The sequence below is a fragment of the Camelus ferus genome, chromosome 16 (genome assembly GCF_009834535.1).
Source record: "Camelus ferus isolate YT-003-E chromosome 16, BCGSAC_Cfer_1.0, whole genome shotgun sequence".
NCBI classification, from domain to species: Eukaryota; Metazoa; Chordata; class Mammalia; order Artiodactyla; family Camelidae; genus Camelus; species Camelus ferus.
Window position 1 is genome coordinate 5,724,509 of NC_045711.1, and position 25,405 is coordinate 5,749,913.

General features: G+C 42.7%; 1 protein-coding gene across 1 annotated transcript in view; it reads left to right on the plus strand.

Moving 5' to 3' along the window:
- The window catches only part of TEX14 (testis expressed 14, intercellular bridge forming factor), a 93,509-nt gene that overhangs the window by 58,234 nt on the left and 9,870 nt on the right, over positions 1 to 25,405 (plus strand). The window contains exons 11-26 of the mRNA XM_032498396.1: positions 2,643 to 2,794; positions 3,948 to 4,138; positions 4,570 to 4,720; positions 5,856 to 6,730; positions 8,127 to 8,233; positions 10,581 to 10,669; positions 11,551 to 11,832; positions 12,694 to 12,794; positions 14,556 to 14,675; positions 16,352 to 16,418; positions 18,942 to 19,023; positions 21,210 to 21,272; positions 21,787 to 21,914; positions 22,531 to 22,739; positions 23,950 to 24,046; positions 25,144 to 25,218. Of these exons, the coding sequence (XP_032354287.1) occupies positions 2,643 to 2,794; positions 3,948 to 4,138; positions 4,570 to 4,720; positions 5,856 to 6,730; positions 8,127 to 8,233; positions 10,581 to 10,669; positions 11,551 to 11,832; positions 12,694 to 12,794; positions 14,556 to 14,675; positions 16,352 to 16,418; positions 18,942 to 19,023; positions 21,210 to 21,272; positions 21,787 to 21,914; positions 22,531 to 22,739; positions 23,950 to 24,046; positions 25,144 to 25,218 (2,789 nt within the window). The remainder of the gene's footprint in view (positions 1 to 2,642; positions 2,795 to 3,947; positions 4,139 to 4,569; positions 4,721 to 5,855; positions 6,731 to 8,126; positions 8,234 to 10,580; positions 10,670 to 11,550; positions 11,833 to 12,693; positions 12,795 to 14,555; positions 14,676 to 16,351; positions 16,419 to 18,941; positions 19,024 to 21,209; positions 21,273 to 21,786; positions 21,915 to 22,530; positions 22,740 to 23,949; positions 24,047 to 25,143; positions 25,219 to 25,405) is intronic.

The following is a 25,405-nucleotide window of genomic DNA, read 5'->3' on the forward strand; positions in this document are numbered from 1 at the left end:
GTCAGGAAGCACTTGAAGTGAATGGATGAGTCTAGCTGCAGGGAAAACTTGAAATGATTCAGAAGAGAATGATTCAGAACACTTTGGCTCTATATTCAGGAGCAGTGGAAGCTAAGGGGTTTGGACATTTTTGCTGTTGACAGCAGGCTTTTCAGGAAGGCTGAGCCCAAGCTGTTTGGCAGTGATGCAGCGCCATCTGTTGTTGACATGGAGGTATAACAGTTCCTTTGACCTGAGCGTTCCAATAGAAATGTGAATCCAGGAGTGAAATGGAGCTTCGGAGATGGCCAGGCCCAACCACCCCTGTCCTGTTATAGATGGGGAAACTGAGGCCCAGAGAGGCGAAGAGATGGTCTGCTGAAGTTACCCAGCTGTGGCTAGGATCAGGGGGTAGAGCATGTTCCTGGCTGTAGGGGCAGGATGAATTGGAGATTGAGAGTAGAAAGACCAGCTAGGAGGCCACAGGGCAGGGCCTGGTGGTGACCAAGGAACCAAAATAGAAGGGAAAGATGTGGGATTCACTGAGGAGCCGGAGTCCACAGACTGGCCAGGTGAGGGGCTGTGGGGTAACTGGGTAGGAAGTTGTTGAGTTCTCTTGGGCTTGTTGACCTTAGAATGGAACTTCGGGCAGAAATGTCCATCAGCAACATTTGACAGCTGATAACGTGAGCCGATTATCCAAGAGTCCAAAATAGCTTTCAATTCCAAATTTATTTTTGGTAACACTCTATTTGGACAGGTCTGGCTGTTGAATGTCATTGTCAAGGGTAGCACCCCATCTCTTGGTGTAAAAATGATACAATAGTTTGTCCTATTCAGCTCCTTCTTAGTGGAATCTTTAGAGCTGGAATTGATCTTGCAAGTGGTATCACACGACTGTAGCTAAATGTAATTTTAATGATGTCAGAGCTGAAGCCCAGAAAAATAACTGCCCTGGAATGACAGCCAGAAAAGAAGGCCCCTTCCCACACCCTACCAGCTTTAACAGAGAAGGAAGAGGGATGGTAAGAGAGGGAGATGAGTGGAAGTAAGAGAAAGGATATAAATCTTGGTTGAAGTGACTTGTCCCTTGCCTTAGGCAGCCTGAGAGGCCTGAGAAGATCAGTGAGTGTCCCCCTTGGACAATCGCCCTGGGATGTGAAGAGCCAAGTATGCTAGGTCCTCAGAATATACCTCTGACAATAAAACACTCCATTGCTTTTCCTGTGATACTAATACAATATTTTATTGTGTATCCATGCTGTTCACATGACACTGGGCCACACCTGCCTATTCAGCAGTGAAACTATAAAGAGTAAAAATACCAGCTTTTATAACTTTAAGGCTTCCTGAACTTGCTGCCGTCTATCAAAAGTTCTGCTGGAAGAACTGTTATTTAGGGAAGTTTGCTCAAAACCTGAGAAGCCCATCCCATCCTCTAAAAGTTTTCCTTTGCCTTCAAAAGAACTTCTGGTTACTTGATTTTTTAAAACTTAATTCTTTTTTGTTTGTTTGTTTGTTTGTTATCTTTTGGGGGGGATTAGGTTTACTTATTTATTTAGTTTTTAGAGGCGGCACTGGGAATTGAACCCAGCACCTTGCACATGCTAGGCATGTACTCTACCACTTGAGTTATACCCTCCCCCACCAAAAACTTAATTCTTAATTATCAACCAGCAGTCGTCAAGTCTTTAGCAAATGGCTGCCATAATGTTCATATTCCTTACTTGCTGAGTGCTTTGTGGCTCATGGAGTCTTTCCACACGCATGATCTCATTTGATGCTCATGATAGCTGTGGGCGGAAGTCAGTGCTGATTTCATCCTAAGGACTCTTGTTGGCCCGGAAGACATTTAGGACACTCTAACTTGGTTCTCAAGGAGCCTGGTTGGGAAGTTGAGTTATTCAAGCAAATCAGTGAACCTTTGACTGCTAAACTGCGAGGGCTCATTCCCAAGAGTGCAGAGCTCAGGAAAGAAGCGATCACAAGTGGTTGGATGAGTCCCAGAAGGCTTTGATAAGGCAGGTGGAGCTTGAGGGGGTTCTTCAAAGAGTCTTAGGTTCATTTATTCAGAAGTAAGCATTGAGACCCTGGTGTAAGTTTAGAAATACAGTGATATAGGAGACATGTAAGGTGCCTACCCTGGTGGAGGGGAGACAGGTAATAAACAATAAATCAATAAATAAGAAATTCAGATAACAAGTGCTCTGAAGCCAATAAAATGGGACTACTTTGGATTAGGTGGTTGGGAGAGGCCTCTCTGAGGAGGTGATTTCTAAGCTAATGCTTTAGTTACAAGAAGCAGCCAGGCATGCTATGATCTGTGGGCAGAGCATGCCATGCAGAAGCAGCCACCAGTGCAGCGTGCTTGGCATGTTGGAGAAACTGAAAGGGGGTCCCTATGCTTTGAGAGGAGTGAGTGAGCGAGCAGGAGAGAGCGGTCAGATGAGGTGGAAGGATGGGCAGGGCCTGCTTGGGTAAGAACAGTGAAAAGTTGCAGGCCTTGGAACAGCAGGCAGTGTGGATTAGCTCGGGGTCTAGCTGGGTTTCCAGAAGCTCAAGGAGGTTGTCAGTCTTCAGAGGTAAATGCTTCGTACAGGTATTGCGTGGAGATCACAGTGGTCCTTTAAGACATGAACCCTACTTTGTGTTTCTTCCTGTAGCCAGGACGGAGGTGTACACAGGGACCTGACTCAAGTACCCCTTCCCACCCAGCTGTACAACTGGGCTGCCCCAGAGGTGATCTTACAGAAGGCAGCGACGGTGAAGTCAGACATCTACAGCTTTTCTATGATCATACAGGAGATTTTAACAGGTAGATCGAAGAGTACTTTGATGGTGACCAAAGACCCTATTCTTAGGTTGAGTTTTTTCCCCCCAAGAGTTGCTTAGTTTTTTGAAAATGTAGGACATAGGAAAAAGAGACTTCTTTAAGGAAACATCTTTGTGCTTATGGAAGATATAAGATGATCTCCTAGAAATCCTTCTCTTTTAACCTGCTTTTTAAGACTCAGCTTGTCAGTGGTAGTGCATTTAATTCAGGCAAAGTTTTTAAACTGAAGATTGCTGTCAGTGCGTAGGGGTCTCTGTGAGGTACCCCTTAAGAACTTGTAAATGAGGGGGAAAGAATGGCCTTTGAGAAGTAAACTAAAATCAAACACACCCAGGGTCCAGGGTATGTATAAGCAGTGTCATTTGAAAGAATTAGAAGCCCTTCCAAACATACGGGACTGTAATGTAAAGGAAATGGTCACACATGTGAAGACAAAAGGAATCCTTCAGGAGAGGGACACAAATGTACATACACACATTCACTGAGGGGGTGAGAATCAAGCCCCACTTAGCAGTATTTACAGTCTCAGAAGCAAAACCACACCTTCCATGACATGAATGCGTTGGGCAAGTCAGCCTGATACCAGGGAACAGTCCTTCGTGGTCCCCAGGTCTGCCTGCAGGGAATCTGTACCTCCATGAGTCTGTCCCTGTGGCAGGGATTTCCCTGTTAAGTGGGTCAAGTGGCCTGTCTTGTGTTATTGGGATTCAGCTAGTTTTTCTACAGAGAAATGAATGTTTAGAGAGGTTGAGTGACTTAACAAAGGTTAGCCAATTTCATCTGATTTCTTTTTTTAAGTTTTTATGGGGGAGGTAGTTAGGTTTACTTATTTTATTTATTTTCAGAGGGAGTACTGGGGATGGAACCCAGGACCTTGTGTATGCTAAGCATGCACTCTACCACTTGAGCTATTCCCTCCCCCTCATCTGATTTCTTTCTTTTTTTTCATTTAAAAAATTTTTTTTGAGGGGGGAGGTGAGTAGGTTTATTTATTTATTTGGTTTTTCAGTGGAGGTACTGGGGATTGAACCCAGGACCTCATGCGTGCTGAGCATGTGCTTTACTACTTGGACTATACTCTCCCCACCATCTGATTTCTTAATGTCTCTCCTTCCTATGACTTTTTCCTCAACAGACAGCATACCCTGGGATGGCTTAGATGGCTCAGTTGTTAAAGAAACCATAGTCTTGGGAAATTATTTAGAAGCGGATGTCAGGCTTCCAAAACCATACTATGATATTGTTAAGTCAGGCATCCGGGTCAAGCAGAAAGACCGAACTATGAACCTTCAAGATATCCAGTATATTCTGAAGAATGACTTAAAGGTAAGATCTGAAGCTGTTAGGAGTTTATTTCAGCTTACCTGTCTCAGGGGAGTGTAGACTTAGAGGCCAAGAAGAAGCTAGAGACCAAGTTGTAAGAAGTTTTAGAAATCCTCATTTTATTACACCCTTTCTGTGTTCCCAAGAAAAGCCTAACTGCTTAGCTTGGTGAGGGCAGCAGGGAATTGTGGAGGGAGGCTGGGGAGGGTCAGTACATAGGAGGGGCACCCTGGGGGCACACAGTGCGGTTCAGTGAATGCCAGCTATTGTTCTTGCTTTTTAAATACTGGTAATTATAATGAGCTAGTTAATTAGGACTATACTCAGTCTACCTAACTGGAGTAACAGGGAGTATATTTCAGATCTGTTTCTGAAACACCAGTGACATTCAGATGATTGCAAATACGTCTTTGACAGTATTTCCCTTGTTACAGGATTTTATTGGAGCCCAGAGGACTCAGCCAGCCGAAAGTCCCAGGGTGCAGAGATATGAGCTCCATCCTGATGTCAATGTCTATCTAGGACTGACTTCAGAACATCCAAAAGAGACCCTTGACTTGCAAGTAAAAGAGCTGAAGGAAACGGGTATGGCCTTAACCCTCAGGTTTTGATATGAGTGTGTTCTGAGAGTCATGAGCTGCAACTAATCACCTCCTCCAAATTAAACCCACAATTCATACTGGGAAAGGTGGATGTCTTGGGGAAAAATCAAGAGCCTTAGAATTATTAAATTAAGCTCTTTGGGCTCTATCTACCCCTTGGTTGGATCCAGAACTATGCAGTAACAACCAGTTTATTTCTAGTATGATTTAGGAATTTATCTAATTGCTTCACAAATAAAAACGGTGATTTTAAAAATTATCTACTCATTATAGAAAATTTTAAATAATACAAAGAAGAAACTTACTCAGAAATAATTTGTTAATATTTGGTGTTTCCTTCCAAACTTTTTTCCTACAGCATCACTACTTTTGAGTATACTTGGAAACCTTAGAACTCAGAGCTGGAAAGGACCTTGCAGTTGTCTGGCTTAATGCCCTCACATTCCAGATGAGAAAACTAAGGTTCAGAGAGATTGTGGCTTGCTCTGGATTCCAGGCTTGTTACACAGCTGGAACCCAGGCCTTCCAACTCCAGCTCAGTGACTATTCTCTGACTCTTTGGACAGGGATGGAGGCCTCCAGAGTGGCCCTCCAAGCTCTCGTTACTTTGGCTCCTCTGTCCCATCCTCTGCAAGCTGTACACCATCACCCAAGGGTGGTGGGTGGTCAGTCCTGGCCTTATTTTTTGAAGTATTCTCTCTCATAGTGCAGTGGCTTCTTGGGCAGTGTCTCAGCTCCTTTTATCAAATGCTTACAAAGAGCATAACTTTAACTAGCATGAATAGTCTAACATTTCTGTGTGTAAAAAAGGTATGAATGTAGTCTTTAAGATTCAAGGGCCTGTAGTTTGCATGTCCTGACAGTTGTACATGTTTGGAACATACTATTACTTAAGCTTAGAACATTTCCTCTTGGGTTTGAACACTCCCAAATTTTCTACCTCGACCCACATCAGAATAGTTGGGAACAGCCTCTCACCCCTGTGGGTGCATCTGGCCGTCTCCTTTCCTGGGAAGGGGCGGGGGGACTACAGAGCTTCTCCCACATTGTCCTGCCCCTCGTGCTGAGCCGCGTGTGCAGTCACTGTGGTCAACAGCATGTTACTGCTCTTCCGACAGGTAGTCAGCCTCCTTCACCAAGGGGCCCCTCTTCTCCCACTGAGAAAGCAACACTAGAGCCTCCGGTCCCAGACCCGAGCCCAGAGGCCCAGGAGCCTCAGAACCAAGATGCTGCTTCTCCTGCTTGCTCTGTGGCTGAAGAGGCCAGGAGCTCCAGCCCGGGTCTGGCGAGCCTCTGCAGCTTTGAAATCAACGAAATCTACTCAGGCTGCCTGGACCTGGGCGCTGGCTTGTCGTCCAACCAGGTAGATGAGCTGAAGTCCATGGAAGAAGAGTTGGAAAAGATGGAGAGAGAGGCGTGCTGTTTCCGCGACGAGGATGAGAGCTCTTCAGAAGCCGGCACAGAGCTCTCCTTTGAGGACTGGGACTGGCAGAACAGTTCACTTAGTTTACTCGGCCTGCCCGAGCCTGCCCCAGGAGCCCGCGGCACTGTGAGCCGCAGGGCCACGACCGAGGAGTACATCAGTAAGTGTGTGCTGAACCTGAAGATTTCACAGACCATCATGCACCAGAATGACGATTTGCTGCGGAGTATCCAGCAGAAACTAGATGAGGTTGAAACGACGCAGAAGGAGCTGGAGGAGCGCTGGTCTTTGTGGGCTTCATCCAGAGAAGTTCCACGTGCCCGCGACTTCCCGGCAGCCGTGAGCCCCCCATCTTTAAACTGTGTTCCTCCTGCCATGCAGCTGCCAGGGGGCAGGCAGCCGGACACTGGTGGCGGCTGCCCAGCCCCAGCACGGTCTCCAAGAACAGTGAGAGACTTTCAAGGAGGACATTTTGGCAGAAGGTCCAAGAAAAGAAGCGGCTGTGGCTGGACATCTTTCACCGAATTCGCAGAAGAAAGCACTAGGGATCAGTCAGAGCAGGACCATCAGGTAAGGCTGAGAAGTGGGGGCAGGGCAGCCGGTGCAGGATCGGGAGCTGGCCTCAGCATTGCCCCCGACCTGCGTGCAAGGACTGCCATAAACACAGCCGCCCCGGGGTGGAGCCCTCTGGGCTTTGGGAAATAAGGCCTCTAGGTTGGAATTCCAACGGAGATACTCTTCACCTCCCATTCCAGACCCAGCACACGGCCCATGTCCTCTGCAAATTGTATGCATCAAGCTGACCCATGCAAAATGTCTGTTTTATAGGTCAAAGTAATCAAGTATTGACAATTTTACATAGTTCAGCTCACCAAGTGTGATATCTTGGGCAGGTATTAATCCCCATTCTAAATTGCTTAATTAACTCATTCACTCATTTAGCAAACATTTATAGAGACAGCAGCTATTTATTAGACTATGGGATATTATGATGGATGAACCACAAGCTCTTCTCTGAGTAGCTCAAACACAGAGAAGAACTTGGTATTCAAAGAAGATGCCTCAGAGGATGTGAGAAACCATGGGTTGAAGAGTGGTTTGTCCGTGAACTTCTTAAGGACAGATCTCACTCATTCTGTGTCCCCACACTTAGCAAGGTGCCTAGCACATAGAAGGTACTCAATAAATGGTCATTGAGGGAGTGAATAAATGAATGAATCTGAACAAGTTCACACATAGAGAGCTTCCTGCCTCTTGAGTCAGGATTTTAGAGGTGGATTGAGCCCATCCTTTGACAGAGTGTGAAGCTCGAGCTCAGAGACTTGAACTTCCCGAGACCCGTTGGTGTGACCGAGACCAGGGTGGAGTAGGACTCCAAAGTTTTTCTCTTTGGAGAAAGGCAAAGGCTTTAATTTATTTTACTTCTACTATTTACAAATATTGTAGGCTTTGTTTGATTGCACCCCCACTGGTAGATTTAGGCAGATATTGTCCCTGTTTTGTGGATGAAGAAACTGAAACACAATAAGGATTAGACTAGAACCCAGGGCCTGGGGCTCCTGCCACAAAGCCTGCTGCCTTACTATAGGGGAAAGATTTTGGATTTTTTTTTTTTTTAATGGAGGTACTGGAGATAGAACCCAGGACCTTGTGCATGTTAAGCACGCACTCTACCACTGAGCTGTTACCCTCCTTCCCACCCCAGATTTTTGATGTCTGTTTTGTCTGCTTATTCTGTCTTGCACCCCATCTGGACTGGGGTCCTGGGGGCCAACATTTCTACGTAAGGGCCTCCAGCTAAGAGATGAGTTACTAGATAATGAAACATGCAAAAGGAAATTGTCTTGGGAGGTCTGGTTAGTTCTACATATTTACAAGATTGCTTTAAAAATAGAATGTGAGAGTGAAGAGAAAAGGAGCGGAATTCCTTCATCAAAGCACTGAAACATGTCTGCTGCTTTTTAAGCTGCCAGCTCTTTGTGACCCTGGAAAACAGAGCACAGGCGAACAGTTTCAGCCCACTCACGGAGCCAAGGACAGTTCGGAAAGAAAGAGGAACCAACATACCAGCAGGTGGGTTAACATTTTTATTGTTCTTTGTGTCACCATGTCTTCAGATTCCCGTGTCACCCTGAGGCCACTTACTGATCTTCATGTGTCTATTGACAAAGAGATTGTGAGAGGTGAGGGAATAGTAACACAGAAGCAGATCTTGGCAGGTTCTCTCCATTAAGTGAGCGGGAAGAGGAGTATAAAATCGCAGGAGACATCAAAGGTGAAGTGTTTGGCAGGTTAACCAGACAGAACTCATTAGTTGTCAAAGGCAAAGCATCCTACCTTTAACTGCCCAGATTGTTTTTCTTATAAAAAGAAGCACCAGCTTCCACTTGCCAGTGCTCCAGAAATCAGCTGTGTGAAAACCTGGGTTGTTCAAAATAAGCATGGCTGACTCTGGGGGGATCTGCTGTGGTTTCAGTGCAGATCACTGGAAGGAAAGCACATGTGTACGCTGGTTTTTTTTTTTTGTTTGTTTGTTTTTTATGGAGGCACTGGGGATTGAACCTAGGACCTTGTGCATGCTAAGTACACGCTCTACAGCACCCCCCAAAACTGGGCTTTTAAAAACTTAGGTAAAGCATTTTATTTTGCATTGGAGGAGTTATTAAAGGAGCAATAAATGTTTGTTTTCAAGACAGAGTAGTATATCAGTTTTAGTTTTCCTTTTCTGTGGTTAAATGACAGCATTAATACATAGCTTTGAAGTCAGTTCTCCTAGAAAAAAAATTTTGTTCCTGTCCCCAGCAGTGATTGAGTCTAATGACAAGAGATTGCTGTTCCTTTCAGTTTGGTCAAATATGTGCATTAATGGAGAATCAAGGAAAATGTCCAGACATTCTAGGTTAGTGTGTTTTACCTTTACGAGGGAAATTATTGAAGAATCACCTAACTGGCATCAGAGAGTTTAGCCCTCACATGATTGATAAAAGCAGATGGGGTGCTAGTGTAGCCACTGGATGACAAAGCAAAAGTATGGTTGTGGCCTCCCCTGTCCAGCTCCACCCTCTTCCCCCAAGAGAACAAAAAACAGACCAAAGAAAAATTTAAGACTTTTCTACCAATCCACCTAGTCTTTTTGTATGCTTCAAAAAATTGTAATTATATATGTGTAGGAAATTTTATATCCTGAATTTTCACTTTACATTAAAACATGAGCATTATCCCTTGTTATTAAAAACATCTTGTAAACTTACTTTGAAATTGTTGGATTTCCCCCATTGTTGAATTTTAAGTGGTTTTCTTCTTCTTTTTTTTTTTTTTAATGAATAGGTCTACAGTGATTTGTCAGTAAATTTTTTCCTGCATTTTGGGTTAAGTCCTTGATAGATTCCCAGAAGCAGGGTTAGTCGGTCAGAGGGTTTGAATATTTTTAAAGATTCTTGAGAGCTGTTGCCAAATTGCTCTTTAAAGAAGCTGATCCTTTGTGACTTTCTGATTCAACCATCTCTCTCTGCACTCTGGTCCAGCAGGAGAGTAGGATATTCTGAATAAAAGGAAATTAATATATATGCCACAGGTCACACATTTTCAAAGAGTTGGTTTAATAGATGATTTTATATATATATATATAAATGTTTATATATATATAAATTTATATATATATATAAATAAAAATAAAAATATATATATATAATGGGATATTTAGAGGAAAAAGAGACTCCCTTGTTTTGCACATGAGGAAACCTTGGCTCAGAGAGATTGCAGTTTGCCAAAGTCAGAGAGCTAGCTAGTGGCTAATCATGATCTAGAACTCAGTGAAACTAGGCTGTAGATCTCTGAATAGTCTTCAGAATCCCTTGTGCCTTAAGACCATCTTTACAAATGTTAGCAATTATGCTATCTCTGATATGCAGGTGGCTCTGTCACCAGAGAATTCTGATCAAAGGGCAGGAATAGTTACTGAACCATCACCTATGTTCTGTGTCATTGTGGGAGGGTCCTGCTACAGCCCAAGGACCAGGAGTCTGTCTGGTGAAACTATGTTTCAATTGTGGGTCTTCTACCTCGAGACCTTTTAACCCAGTCCTTTCGTTTCTTAGCCAAGGAAGGCTTAGAGAGTCCAGTGCCCGAACCAAAATGACACAGCTCAGTAGTGCACTCCTCACCATGCCAAGCCACCCACAAGGACCACCCTCATCATCCAGCCCTGGCTGGGGCTCTACCCAGTAGAGCCTTGCAGGCTGAACACTGGGGAGCCTGCTGCCCTCTGGTGGTGGGTAGGAGTCAGTGCAACCCCAGGAACAGCTCTGAGAATAGGGGACAGTCCTCTAGGGGGATTGATGGGCTTGGGGTTTTGTCAAGAACTTGAGCAAACTGATGTGTTTGTGTCCACTCGCTCCCCCACAAAATCTATGCAATTCAGGATCAGTATGGAATCAGTGTCTTCTGAAATCTTTAACGCAAAGTCAAGAAATAGTGAAGATGATGGAGAGACACACTTAAAATGGAAAAGTGAGTATAAAGTCATGGGTTCTATTGGACAAAATGAAATTTAAAGTATTTTTCTCACCTGGTTGTTATCTCTCAGTACACAGCCTGTACTGCAGCGTCATCTTACATTCTCTTCTTCTGCTAGATCATTCCGTTTTCAAAGCACGACCTTTCGGATTACAAACTGCAGAAGTGCTTTTTCCATTTCTAGACTATATAGGAAATGTTCCTGCTTCCTCTCTATATAGATGAATGTTACGTGACAAATGTAGTAAAAATAGATAATCTCACAATATACATATTTAACATATAACTATGAAAGTAGAGGGCTTGCCCTGTCACTTTCACACATCCTGTGGGCAGTATCCTTTTGTATCAGTTTTGTCTTGTAATCTTAAAAGGATACAGTGTCTGAGTTTTTTAATACTAATGCTAAGTGGTATTGCGAAAGTATTGAAAATTTAAATGAAAACACACACGTACATTCATATATATACTCCCAAATTATGAGCTGAGTGTGGTCTAGAAAGGCTAGACACACTCGAATAGAATTCATTCCATTAGCCTCTGCAGCCTAGGGGCTTCGGTTGTCATTTTCTTATAAAATCTTCACAGCAAGAAAGTCCATCTAGAAGTTTTCTGCTGCCTTCTATTCTGAAATTCAGCAAAAAGGGCTGTAACTAACTGAAATTCTGCCCTTTCCTCGCTGTGTCATTAATTCTCTCCTCTCCTCCGCTTCAAGCCAAATGGGGCAAGCTCAGGATGATAAGATGCTGGTTCTAAAAAGGCAACCATTGTGACAATATGAGCTGTAAAAGTATTACATGACTCTTGAAGAATCGAAAGCTTTTGCTTCCAGTGTTGGTTGTGCTGTTTTAAATGCCACTTTCTCTTGTATCCAGGGGAGGTGAAAGAAATGGCAGAGAAAGCAGCTTCGGGGCAGCTGGCGGTACTTCCTTGGCGTCCTCAGAACAGTTTGACTTTAGAGAATGAGGCTGAAAATGAGCCTGCTCCCCTGCTGCAGCCCCCCAGTCGGGTCTCTGAGCACGTGGATTGGCAGCGAGCTATACAGTATCCCAAGAAAAGTGATGCGCCGGGAGGAAATGAGAAGTGTGACATAACAGACGACAGTGACCGTAACAGGGACCAGCGTGGCAGACAGCCAGGGCCTCCAAGTTTCACTAGTAAGATCAGTTGGAGGAATTGGGGTAGGTGAGGGGGTAGGTGAGCTTGATCGAGTTGCCAGCTCTCAAAAACAAGTGAACTTCCAAGAATGTTTCCTTTGTTTTGGTTGGTCTTCTCTCCTTTCCTATCTGGGAATCCTCACTTCCAGAGGAAAGCAGCATGCCCTTCTGATCCCACTGTCCTTCCCACAGGTAAAGAAATCCAGAGATTCATGAGTTTTTCTATTACTGGAGCAGACTCCTTTGTCCGAAGGAAGTGAAATAATCCCCATGCTCTGAGCCTGGTGTTTGGTCTAACCTGGCAAGGAATTGCACCTTTTACCTGAGGGCATTGATGGAAGGCCATTCTCTACTGTCCATTTCTTTGCATTGCATTTTAAGCCAGAAAAATTCCACCGGCTCTCAGAGAGTCTGTGGCAGAGGAACCCAGAGGCAAATGCCATTTACTGTCATCACTTAGAGATTTGCAGGTTAAAACTGAAGGCTGTGTATTTCCACCTGGTAATTTGCTTCCAGTCAGGGCCTGGGATATCATTTCACAGGTGCTTGCAAGTCAAAGAAAGGCACATTTAAAAGATCATTTATCTTAGGTAGAAAATCTATTAGCTTGGGGGGTTTTTTTGTGCTTAAATTCTCTTCCTTGTCAAGGATCACTCTTGAGTGGGTGGACAAAAGGGTGGACGATCCAGGCTGTGTGCTGGGGCCAGGCTAAACTAACAGTCTCCACTTTCTGGACTGAAGCTGACATATGAAACATGGTCACCCTTGGCAGAATATGCATGCATCTCTTCTCCCACACTGTCCTTTGCCCCTTCTGTGCCATTTGAATATCACTGACAGTGATTTTGTTATAATCATTAGGTATCAGCAACCTGCCCCTCAGAAAAAATGAGCAGCCAGAGCACAGTAAAGTCTTTCCAGCAAATTCTGATGCATCTGTGGTCACTGAGAAACCTTACAGTGTAAGTAATACAGCCTGGAGAGCCAGCTTGAGCCCGAGGACCTAATAAAGTAGAACTGGGTTGTTCTGTAATATGACATTGAAATAATATCTACAGGAGCTTTTTTTTGTTTGTTTTGGAGGATGTGCCCTCATGTCTCTGACATGAATGAAGAAGTCTTTCCTCCGTGCCTAATACTTTTTGCATTAGTTCAGCTCAAAGCATTGTGTACCTTGGAGCTTGAAGAAAACACAGACAAGTGTTAGATTCAGCTCTGGTTCTTGAGCTTTCTGTCTAGCGGGGTAGACAAGACCAATTCCTGTTTTTATTATTTTGCTTTTTTGTTTTGTTTTAGGGGGAGGTAATTAGGTTTGTTTATGTATGTATGTATGTATGTATGTATCTATTTAAGTGGAGGTACTGGGGATTGAACGCAGGACCTTGTGCGTGCTAAGCACGCATTCTACCACTGAGCTCTACCCTCCCTTCCAAGACCCACTCTTAAAGCACAGTGTGAGGTCAGCTCCCAAAGCTTGTGACTAAAGTTAGGTTGAAGTAGGGAAAGCAAGGCCAGGGTTGTGATGAGAGTACCTTCGCCTGGAATGTCATCTGAGACCCAAATCTGGCTCTCAGCTCAGTGGAGGCAATGTGTTCATGCCCGAAAACCGTGCTTCAGCAAGATCTCTGGGACTCAGTCATTTCTTAGCATTTGCATTGGGGTTGCAGCCTTGCATTTTTCAAGCATGCAGTTGGGCCATAGTCCAGCCAGAGTAAGGAACCAAAAATTCTTTAACCGTCATTGATGTGGGGCCACAATCATTTAAGGAATATAAATAGCAATTGAGAATGAAACAGTGTACAAATACAATTGTGATAACATTTGAGGTCTTTTGAAGAACATAGTGTTGTATTTAGTCACAGCACACAAACCACTCACAGGACAATTCATTCTTCCTCTCACGTTAGGGCTGGAAGGATGTGCCACAAGAGGCATACTGGCTTGGCTAGGGAAGCAGTTCTGTCAGGGAAGTGGGGACGGTGCGAGGGGGCCAGGCTTGTCTGAGAAATTTCAATTTGATGTGAGAGGTAAAGGAAAGCAGCTGCTAAGTGCACAGAAGAGGGATTGTGGCAAAAACAATGTCCAAAGAAACGAACCACAAAACCTCTGCAAAGGGATGACTGAAGGTGAGGAAAGAAGCCAATATCTGGCCACGTGGTCATCAGGGCCTGAATGTAGAGAAACAGCAGAAAAATAAGGTGTAGAGAGCAGAGGTACTGAAGGAATAACTTACTTTAAATTATTTTACTTTATTTTTATTATTGAGATTGCACTGATACTTAAAAAAATCATGCTCCTTCACTTGCCTTTAATGTAGAACACCCGAGGGGGTCCCCAGGCCCGAGCAGCCTCAGCCTGGAGGACGGCTCCCACACACAGCCTGTGTCTGTGCCCTGAGGGTCAGGGTGCTTAAACTCAGTCCCTAGCTTGAGTTGTCTGGGGCCTTTCTTCTTCCTGAGAATTTTAGAGCAAAAAGGTCGCCCAGTCTCCCTACACTTGCATTGTGCAGATTAGAATGTTGAGATTGAGGACTGTCCTTCGTCACACTTGCTCAGGGCGGGCTCACAGCTCACTGTGGGGAAGGAGGACAGAGGCAGAGGTGCTAGTAGGCGGGAAGAGCTCAGTGTCACCCTGATACCCCGTCATTAACGCTGCATCTAGCTATACAGGGATTCATTTACACTGAACATCAACTTAAAAGTGATTTCCTGCGTTATTCATAGGATCAGTTCAGGCAATCAACTTGTTCACCAGAGTCTTCTGAAGATGTAACAGATGAATTTTTGACTCCAGACTATGAATATTTTTACTTTTCAACTGCTCAAGAAAACTTGACTCTAGAGGTAAAAAATTACAGTTCAGGATGAAGTATATTTTCAGCTTTCTCTGTTGCCTTATTCCTTTAAAATTATTTTTATTAAGAAAAACAGGTCACACATTAAAGTATATAATGTCAGCTTATCAGTGTTTTCATGTGTTTGAAAAAAAACAATCTGAAAAATAAGATTTCGGGTAATGATTTTTTTTTAAATTATCTTTTTATTTAAAAAATTTTTTTTTTACATTTTTTTTGTTGAGTTATAGTCATTTTACAATGTGTCAAATTCCAGTGTAGAGCACAATTTTTCACTTATACATGAACATACATATATCCATTGTCACATTTTTCGGGTAATGAAGATTGTAAATTTTTTTCTTCCAAAACTGTGGTTTCTGCATTTGTACAGCATTTTGTACTTTTTTTTTCAAAACACTTGTCTTCTTGTTATCTAATTCACACATCCTTCCCCGGAGGGTAGAGAAGGCAGCCTGCGTGAAGAAGAGCTGGCTGTCACCAGCAGAGGCAGTTAGCCCTGGCCTGCCAAACTTTAGTGGTGGGAGAGCCGGGAACAGAGGCTCGGGTTTGGCAGTGGATGTGAGGCTGTCTAGTACCCACGGCTTTCTCTGGGCTCCGCCTAGCTTTTGCAAGAACCTATTTGTACAGAGTATTTTCGTTTATAAAATGAAACTCATTAGATCCTCTTATTTACTCATATAATTTTGTACCTCACCTCCCTTTAACCCGCCACCTTTTGAGGCTTTTTTTTTTACCAATATGGAAGGTTGGGTAGAGGAAAGAGAGGACTGTATGTGTCAGTCACATTTGACTAACAAGAAGAATTCAATGATGCATAAAAAAGCATAATTTTCCCTCATCTGCACTTCTGAAAACTCGGTGATGGGTGGTGGGTATAACTCAATGGGAGAGTCCGTGTTTAGTACGCATGAGGGTCCTGGGTTCAATTCCCAGTACCTCCATTAAAAAATAAATAAATAAACCTAATTACCCCCCCCCAAAAAAACAAAAATGAAAACACAGAGTAATCCTTTAAACATTCTTGATTTTACTGTGTACTGGGACATTAAGAAAATCTTTAATCAAAAGATGTAAAGTATATATATTTACATATGTACATTCATGTAACATGTACATGTATATAAAAAGTGTAACAGACACAAGTACACACATCTTTAGTGTAGTACTCACTGAACACACTCATGTGGCCTGCACCCAAGTCAAGAACTAGAACGTTCCTGGTCCCCCCAAAGACCTCCTTGTTCCTCCTCTCAGTCACTGCCTCCCCTCAAGGGAACCAGTGTTCCGAGCTCTCACCCCATAGGGTAGCTTTGCAGTCTAGGCCATTTTTCCAGCCTTCTTTGGCTTTCCTGATAAAGCTCCCAGGAGTCAAAACATCTTAGTTGGAAGGTTGTGGGGAGGAGAAGATAATGCCATAAAGAAGAGAAGTCACCCAGCTCCCCCTCACCATAGGAGGTGGGAGGGCTTATTGTTGAGGAGAAACTTACAGTACAAATGAGTTCTTAATGTCTGTGAAGAAGGTTTGTTCTTTTTCTATGAAAGGTGCCGGGATCTTAGAAAGATTTTCAAGATTTGAGAACATCAGGAAATTCTCTCTCGACCTTTTGATGATCTGTCTGCGTCCAGTGAACCTCCTTTCTTTGCTCTCTCATTCTTTTGTAGACCTCAAGTCCCATTGAAGAAGACTCTGAAGGAACACCGGATACTTGTGCCCAACCTCAAGCTTCTGGTAATAAGTCCTCAGGGCAGATTCCTTTGAGAATCGTGTCTTCACTTTGTATCAGATCACACATAGAGCTGGAAAGGTCCTTAGAGATAACCTTCCAGTCCCCTCATTTTATAGATGAGAAAACCTAGGCTCAGTGCTTTCCCCGTTGGGATGAATCCCCTGCCCCTCCCTCACTAGCCTCCTGACACCCACACGTCACCTTACTTACACCCCTTGCATTCTTACAGCACACGCTGGAGCAGTTGCTTCTCTGGTCTTTCCCTAGATTTCAGGCTCTTTTGTGGAACATAGCAGGTCTTCAGTTATCTTTGCTGATCTGTCTGAGCGATTTGCCCAGGCCACACAGCTAGTCATTGACCCAACAACAACAAGAAATAGGTTTCCATGTTCTTCTCTACCCTCAAAAGGCAGAGTTTCACCGTCTCTTCTGCTTGCTTGGCATCTTAGCAAAGAGTTAATAATAGTCAGTAGTACAGTCAATATAACACCCTTCCACCGGAGGACCTTAGGTTCTGTAAACTTAGCAACTGCTTTCTGTTACCTGGGAAGTTAACCTTGGATCAGCAGCCCGGGTGTGGTACAAGACAAGATACAAGTGAACCACAGGTTCTGATATAGACACTTTATTTATTTTACTTTTTTTTTATTGAAGTACAGTCAGTTTACAATGTTGTATCAGTTTCTGGTGTACAGCACAATGCTTCAGTCATACATGAACATGCATATATTCGTTTTCATATTCTTTTTCACTGTGAGCTACTGCAAGATATTGAATATAGTTCCCTGTGCTATACAGTATAAACTTGTTTATCTATTTTATATGTACCAATCAGTATCTGCAAATCTTGAGCTCCCAGTTATCCCTTCCCACCCCTTTCCCCTCTGGTAACCGTAAGTTTGTTTTCTGTGTTCATATAGACACTTTAAATTGTGCACTTTTGCTCTTAAGGTATGCAGCCATCTGTTTTACCCACCTACTAGCCTACTGAAGCTTGGTTCACGGTCATGTCTCAACAGCCTAGGCAGGGCGGGCATGGGTTCTAAACCTGCTCCCTTCCTTCTGCTGCATACTCCAGCGTCCATCTCTAACCTGATTCAGGCCTCAAGCTTTTTAAGTGGCTGTAAGCTTTTACATGAACAGTTAAATTCTCAGGATAATAGGTAAGCTTTTGGATGAACAGTTAAAATTTCCAGACCTGGGTCTCTGGCCACCCAGTTCTTTCTGTGGAGTCTCTGCCCAGGATCACCTTCTGTGTGAGCCTGGCCTGTGCGTGGCCACTCCACTTGTATCTGGAAGAGGGTTGAGGAGAATAGAGAAGTTATAGGGCAGGTAGGTCAGAAAACCAGAACTAGTTTGGTACAGACATCTGAAGTACATGTAGAAGCCTCTGATTTCTACTGTTCCCACCTTTCAGCCCTTCTCTTCCCCTCTTCTAGTGCTCTGACATATATCCTCTCCATCCCAGGAGGTACTAAGAGGTAACAGTTAGATACATGCTAGATTCCAAGCCCAGTTCTGCCACTGATTTTTTTTTTTTCTGCATGACCTTGGGCAGGTCACTTCACTCCAGGGCCATACTTTCCCCTCGTATAAAGTAAAGGAGAGAGTCAGACTTTAAAATCTCTAAGTTCCCCTCCAGCTCCAAATTGTGCTTATTAGGGATTCATTTATGCTTTCTAGGTGTTTATGCTCTCTAGGCATTTGAAAGAGGGTTGCAAGAAGAACCCCAGTGCTTCTCCGCTGGTGGGGTTTCAAAGCATCTTGGCTTCTGCTGAAGGTGGCACTATTATGGTGGGCCTCCCATTGCCCACCAGACTACCTCCGGGCCTGAAGAATGGCAGGGGGATCATGAGCATTTGTCAACAGGGCAGGCTGGTCTGTCTGTCTCCTTCTTTATAAACCAGAGCAGTGTAAAGGCGGGAAGGAAAATGGACACTGGCCCTGTGCACCCCAGAGGCCTGCAAAATATCCTACTGAGAACTGGGAAGAAGTAACTTCAGACGCTTGATGCCCATGAGAACAGAAGACAGTTGAATTAGCTCCTTAGTACTCAAGACCCCACCCCCACTGTTAAGTAGTGTTTGGTGGCCAAGAGACACAGTTAGCATTCTGGGAATGCCCAGCTAATAGTCTTTTCTCTTTGAAATCTTTAGTGAAAAAACAGTTCTTGGTTTCAACGCCCCCTGGTGTCTGTTGACAGGAACCAGGTCAGTTTGCCTTCCTGAAAAGACAAAAACAACATTTGTCTCCAGAAATAACTGTGCAGTTATAACTGAAAGGCCAGTAAATGGCTTGATTGTATTCTGAGTGTCAGAATACACTTCTCTCCTCCGAGAAAGAAAAATAAACTTTCAGAGCAAAAACCTCTTCCACAATACTCAGTCCAAACCCAATTAGGAAGCACTTTGATTATCCAGATTATTTCTCATTCTGGACCAGAAAAAGAAAAAATTTTAAGGAATGACAATAATATTCTGGGTTGGTAAAAATTCACTAAAAATGCATTTATTAAATTCTTCCAGATGAAGAAAAATTTCAAATGAGAAAAAGATTTGGAAAGAATGCTGAAATTTTGACCAAGTATCAATTCCAACCTATACGAAGGTATATGCTATTATTTTATTCACAATTTCAGATTCATGGAAGTATTGTTAAATGATGGTAATGCCCCGTATTTATATATTGCTTGTCTTTGAATGTAATAGCCATCATGTTATAATGATAAACTTTGGGCAGCTTAGTTGCATTAGGACTTGTTCAGCAGAATCGTGAGGGGTTATGAAAAGGAGCCATTATCTGTATTTAGATCCTGACTCTGCCTTTCTAACTGTGTGGCCTTAGTCAGATTTCTCAACCCCTCTCTTCTAGCTCTCCATTTGTAAAATAGTGATAAGAATCCTCTCTGGGAATGTTGACATAGAGGTTAAAAGTAATAATATGATTCCTGGGCATTTATCCGAGAGAAATGAAGAATTACATTTACACAAAAGCACATATATGAATGTTTATAGCAGCTTGATTCATAATACCCAAAATCTGGAAACCCAGATGTTATCTAACAAGTGAAGGATTTAACAGACTGTGGTATGTCCATACCACGGAATACTCCTCAGCAAAAAAAAAGAATGAACTATTGATACGTGCAACAACCGGGTTAAATCTCGAGAGAATTATGCTGAGTGGGAAAATCAACCCCCAAAAGTTATTTACTATATGATTCTGCTTATATGAAACTTTCTTGAAGTGATAAAATTATAGAAATAAAGAACAAATGAGTGGTTTCTTGGGGTTAAGGAAGAGGTGTGAGTGGGAGAGAAATAAACATAGCTATGAAAGGGCAACATGATGGGTCCTTGTGGTGGAAATGGTCTGTATCTTGACCGTGTTAATGTCGATATCTTGGTTCTGGTGTTGTTTATAGATTTGCAAGATGTTAGGAAATTGGGGAAAACTGGGTAAAGAGTATTTCTTAAAACTACATGTGAGTATACATGGAATTATCTCAAAATAAAAAGTTTAACTAAAAAACTAATAATAGATGCTGAGTGCCTGGTATAGTAACATTCAGATTACTTTCCTCCTTTCTGGACCTCAGTTTCCTTACCTATAATAATTATAACTAGAATTTCTTCAGTAGCTACCCTATGCCAGATTCTCTGTTTTGTCAAACTTAATTGAAATAACAACCCTCTGATTCTGCCAATAAAGAAAGCAATGTTCAGAGAGTTTAAAGTATTTTTTCTAAGTTTGCACAGTTAGTAAGTAGTTATATCAGTCAGGATAGGCTAGATTATGCTATGTAACAAACAACCCCCAGATATTAGTGGCTTAAAACAACAAAAAATTATTTTGTGCTTATGCTTCATGTCCATAATGGGTTGTCCAGGAGTGTTCTGTGCTATATTACCTTCTATCAGAAGTCTAGGCTGAGAGAGACTACGTCTTTGTGCTTCCTTTCTTGCTGAAGCAGGAAGAAGGGAGCTTGGTGAATTGTGCACTGGGCTTTTAAAGTTTCTGCCCCAAAGTGAATCACGTCGCTTTCACTTACATTTCACTGGTTAAAACAAGTCACATGGCCATTTGTATAAATCAGGAGGGCCAAAAAGTACTGTCCTACTTTGTGCTCAAAAGAAAAACAAATGTTTTGTGAACAGAATTAATAATCACAACTTAATCCAAAATCTTTGCTCTTTCCTTTGCACCATTGGTCTACAGGATTGCTGCAAAAATTAAGAATGTAAAAACATTTGGAAGGATTTAGGGTGGAATCAGTCTTATAGTTTGTGTTTGAATATTGAAATTGAATCTTAAATATTGGTTAAAGTAGAAACAGGTCAGGTTTGTCTTCAGTATACTTTTCTGGCCATTTTTTGGGCACAAGCCTCTCTTGGCCTCCAGGAAGCAGTCTCACAGTTGGTAAAGCCCCAGGGCTGTGCCCTTTGCTCCAGTCTCTATCCCCAGCAAAGTTCCTGAGTTTCATTGATTTCCTCAGAAGCTTGCTTAGCCAGTAGCATCATTAGACATCAGATATTAGACTGTCTGATTTCAGACAGACTGACCCTTGGAGAGTATTTACTCAGTCTCTGGAGAGGAAATTGAGGCCCAGACACGCCTGAGAACATGTGACTAGTCAGTGGCAGCTGCAGGACCAGAGCCCTCACTTCCTACTTCTCAGCTCCATGCCTTTCCCACTGCTTCTCCCACTGGGCCAATCAAATTGTCCCTTGTACCATGTTGGTGCACTCTGCTGACAGGGGATTCATAGCATTTTCTCGTTTTCTCTCTTACAGCACTGAAGGCAAACAAGAGGAGACACTAAAGGAGTCACCAAAGGAAATGAAAGAGAAAGACATGTATGGCCACCAGAGGGTTGCCTGCAAATTCTGTGCAAAGCCTTGGGTTTAGGAAAATAGTATTTCCTTGTTTGTACGAATTTGCATTCTTCCCATTTTTATGTGTGCATTTAATGTGAGCCTGTTACTTCTTTCACCAAAAAGCTGTTTTGATGATGTGATCTAAACTAATAGCATTTTACAGTCAAGGGAATACAGTGATAATAATAAGTTTATACTTGAGGTAGATTAAATCTGTTTTCCACATAAATGCACTGTCACCTATGGAATTTATTTTTAGCTGCTGAGATAGGAATAAAGTTAGTATCTCTTTTTAAGATACTCTGCAGTATTCTCTTTAAGATATCTTAAATATCTTATAGATACCTTATGGATATTCTAAGATAGTCTCTAATTTTGGCCTCTTGCCAAATAAAGATTTTTGTCAAGAGCATCCTTAAAAAGTACCTCTTAGGAATATAGTGTTTAATTTTTTTAAACATCCCTCAACTACTGTGTGCTCTTGATTCTTTAGATCATTGACAGATATTCAGGACCTGTCTAGTATCTCCTATGAACAAGACGGTTCTTTTAAGGAAGTCTCATGCAAAACACCCAAAATAAACCATGCGCCTACTAGCGTCAGCACGCCGCTCAGCCCAGGTAATCACCCGCAGGGAGGAGAGATGTTCTGGGAGAGGAACTGACAGCCCCTGCTTCATTGGCTGTGGGAAGCCAGACTGTGGGAACAGACCTCCTAATGTGTTTTCTCACAGTGCAGAGAGGTTTCTTTAGGGCCGGAGCTGAAGGGGATAATCCCATGTGAGACCAGGTAGTGGTGGTGGTGGTGGTTTATATGCAGCTATAAGGAGATTTTTTTTTTACCCTAGCAGTGGAGACATGCAAATAAAGAGCCTACTTTGTCCTCTAAGCACTGTTGAATTAGTGCTTAAATGGGATTATCTAGAGTTTGTAACTTAAGACAATACCTTGTACTTAAACATACAAAGTTCTGAGTCCTGCAAGTGCATGTGGCCAGCATCAAATACCTGCTCTCCAGTATCCTTATTTCTGGAGCATTTGTGGTTCAAATACTCTCCCTTTATTCTGATGGCCAAGTTTATGCCTTGAGGAGCTGTGTCTCAGATCAATGATTATTTCAGTTATTAGCAATTTGGAACATCCTGTTACAGGTACAGAGTTTTATGGGGTTTTTTTTCTTGTTGTTGTTTTTAAATAATGTAAAGGATTCAAACACTAACTGTCCTTGTTTCTACAGCAGGGTCAGTTTCTTCAGCTGTTAGTCAATATAAAGACTGCCTGGAAAGTATCACATTTCAGGTTAAAACAGGGTCTACCTCATGCTGGAACCGTCAAGAATTTATTCAAACTTTGTCTGATAAATTTGTAACTGTCCGAGAGAGAGCAAAGCGCCTAGATTCCCTTCTTACTTCCTCTGCAACTCCCCCTTCAAGACTCACTAATCTCGTAAGTATACCAACTCTGTTGCACACTCACGGAATGAGTATGAGTCCAGAGGCCTCAGTGATCCAAAAGGCCAAGGTTTCTCCAGATACATTTTACAAAGAAAGGAAGAAGTAAGCTGAATCCTCGCCAGGCTTCCCTGGGCCTCCTCTCTGAGTTTGTATCGTAGAATGGATCCTGAATCCTCAGTTTCTATGCCCCTCACCCTTTTGATTAACCCCCAGAGATGTTTGGTGAGTCCTGTAAAGAGCCAGCCTCTGCCATTGCTTATGATGGTACTTCCATCTGCATTATTATTTTTTTTTGGCAGGGGGTAGGTAATTAGGTTTATTTTTTATTTACTTTTTCAATGGAGGTACTGGGGATTGAACCCAGGACCTCGTGCGCATATGCTAAGCATATGTCTACCATTTGAGCTATACCCTACCCTAGCCCCCGCCCCCTTGCATTATTCTTTCTACCTAACCATATCTTACCTGTTAAGAGGAGGCTTGAGTTCTCTGTCCCCCTTGAAGCATCCTCTGGTTAGTTCTCTGAGGGTTTTCATTGATCTCTATCTTCTCTGAACTTCTGAACCAATAGTCTGCAGTAGAAACACTTAATAGGATCCTACCTTCTCCTTGCCTCCTCCCCCTCCCCCTGCTGTTTATTTGTTTTTTTTTTTTTCCCTTCTCTCTCCCTCATATTTCATATATGTAATCTCTACAAGAAAACTACCAGATCCTTACTTGGTACTGCTCATTAAAAGCCTGTTGACTGACCATTCTGTAGGCAGATTGATTACTTGCTTTGGCCTTCAGGGAAAAATCGACTGTCATCTTCTTTGGGCACTTGACTTACAAAAGGTCTCACTCTGAAGTAGGGAAGGAAAGAATTTTATGCTCTCCTTCAACAAACTGTTAATGGGGCAGGTTCCAAGTGACAGGCACTTTGCCAGCCCTCTTCTAGGCATCCAAATGTGAATAAGAAAGTCCCCGCCCCATAGGAGTTCACCAGCTAGTGAGAAAGACTGGCGTGATGTTACACAGAGGTTAGCACTGAGTGCTGGGGAGGGAGGGGTGGGAAGGCTTCCAAGAAGGAGGTAACATTTGAATGAGTATGATTTGATCAACAAAACAAGTGACTTCTTCCTTCAGTGATACACAAATGATTGCGCTTCGTGGGTCTTTTTTAGCTCAATACATGTGTCAGTTACCATGTTTATATCTTGTAGAGAAGATTGCCTGCATTCCCTGGGGCTGGTTCCTCTAGCATCGCTAAGGCGCCTGACATATCATCCCCTGCTACTCAGAAAAGGAGCCTGCCGAAAGGTACCCTGTGTTTAATATTAAAGCACAAGATCATAATTTAAGGACGCCTTCATCTCATCTTTGACGCTATAGTGGATTCAAACAAAAATGCTGTTTTCCCCGATTATAAAAGTAAAACATACTTATTATAGAAAACCTAGAGAATAAAGAAGAGCTTAAAAACCACCATTCTACCACCATTTTTTTAACCTCTTGTACAATTTTGGTGCATATCTTTTTTTATATTTTTAGAAATATACAAAAATATGTATGTATTTTTAGCATAGTTGAGATCATATGGTGTGTCAGCTCTGGCCTGCTTTTTTTCTTTGATGATGTATTTTAGGATTTCCTACTTGTCAGTAAAAAGTATTCATAAATATATGTGATGGCTGCATAATAGTCCATTCTACATGTGTTGTTTAACCATGCCCTTACGTGGAAGATTTATGTCGTTTTCCAATTTTTGCTCTTTGTACAAAAATCTGTAATTGAATGTCTGATCCTTTTCTTGGAATAGAGTTTTAGAAGACAACTTCCAAATCAAAGGGTATGAGAGTGTTAACTGCTCTTGAGGCATTTGCTCCATTAATCTTATCATCTTGTGTCTTTGGTACAATTCTTAGAATTTCCCTCAGGGGGATAGGCGTTTTACGAACTACACTGCGAAGTTTTGTTTAATGTTGTAATTGAGCCCTTAGGTGAAGGCCCAAAGTGTGGTCTCCTATATCCCCTGGCCTGAACATTTATAGAGAAAGGCCTCTTACTTTGTGTTTTGTTCATTTGACAAGTCCAGAGCTTCAGCAGCTTTGCTCCAGATTGAACCCCCAGCCTCTTAGAAAGAATTTGTACCTCACCTACCCCAAATATCCTTGGGGACGGGCACAGACCAGGTGGTACTGGGGCAAAACATGATGAAAGAAAGGGTTTGGAGTAAAAGGGAGAGAAAAGCTACTCATGTATGAGGTCTCAACTAGGACTGTTAATGCAAAGAGGCTTTCTCCCTGTCTTAGCTTGTTTCGTCATTGAGAAATCCTAAGTCAAATCCATGTGGAAACCCAGAAAATCTAGTTCAGGTCGAGGGAGGCGTTAATCACTTTCCCCTTTATCTTTTTTAGAACTAGTAGAAGCCATCTCTCAACATAACATTGATGAGCTACCACCACCATCTCAGGAGCTGCTTGATGAAGTTGGTAAGGGATGTTCAACACAGAATGTACTCTGGCCCGCCTGGCTGGTTGTGGTTCACGTTGACCACATAATGGTCTCTTTGTCTCAGGTGTGAGCACCAGTAGAGAAGGCCCTACAAAGATCTGATCAAATGTACAAAATTCAGGAAGGGGCAGTTTCCCACTGAAATGAGCTTCAGATTACTACCGA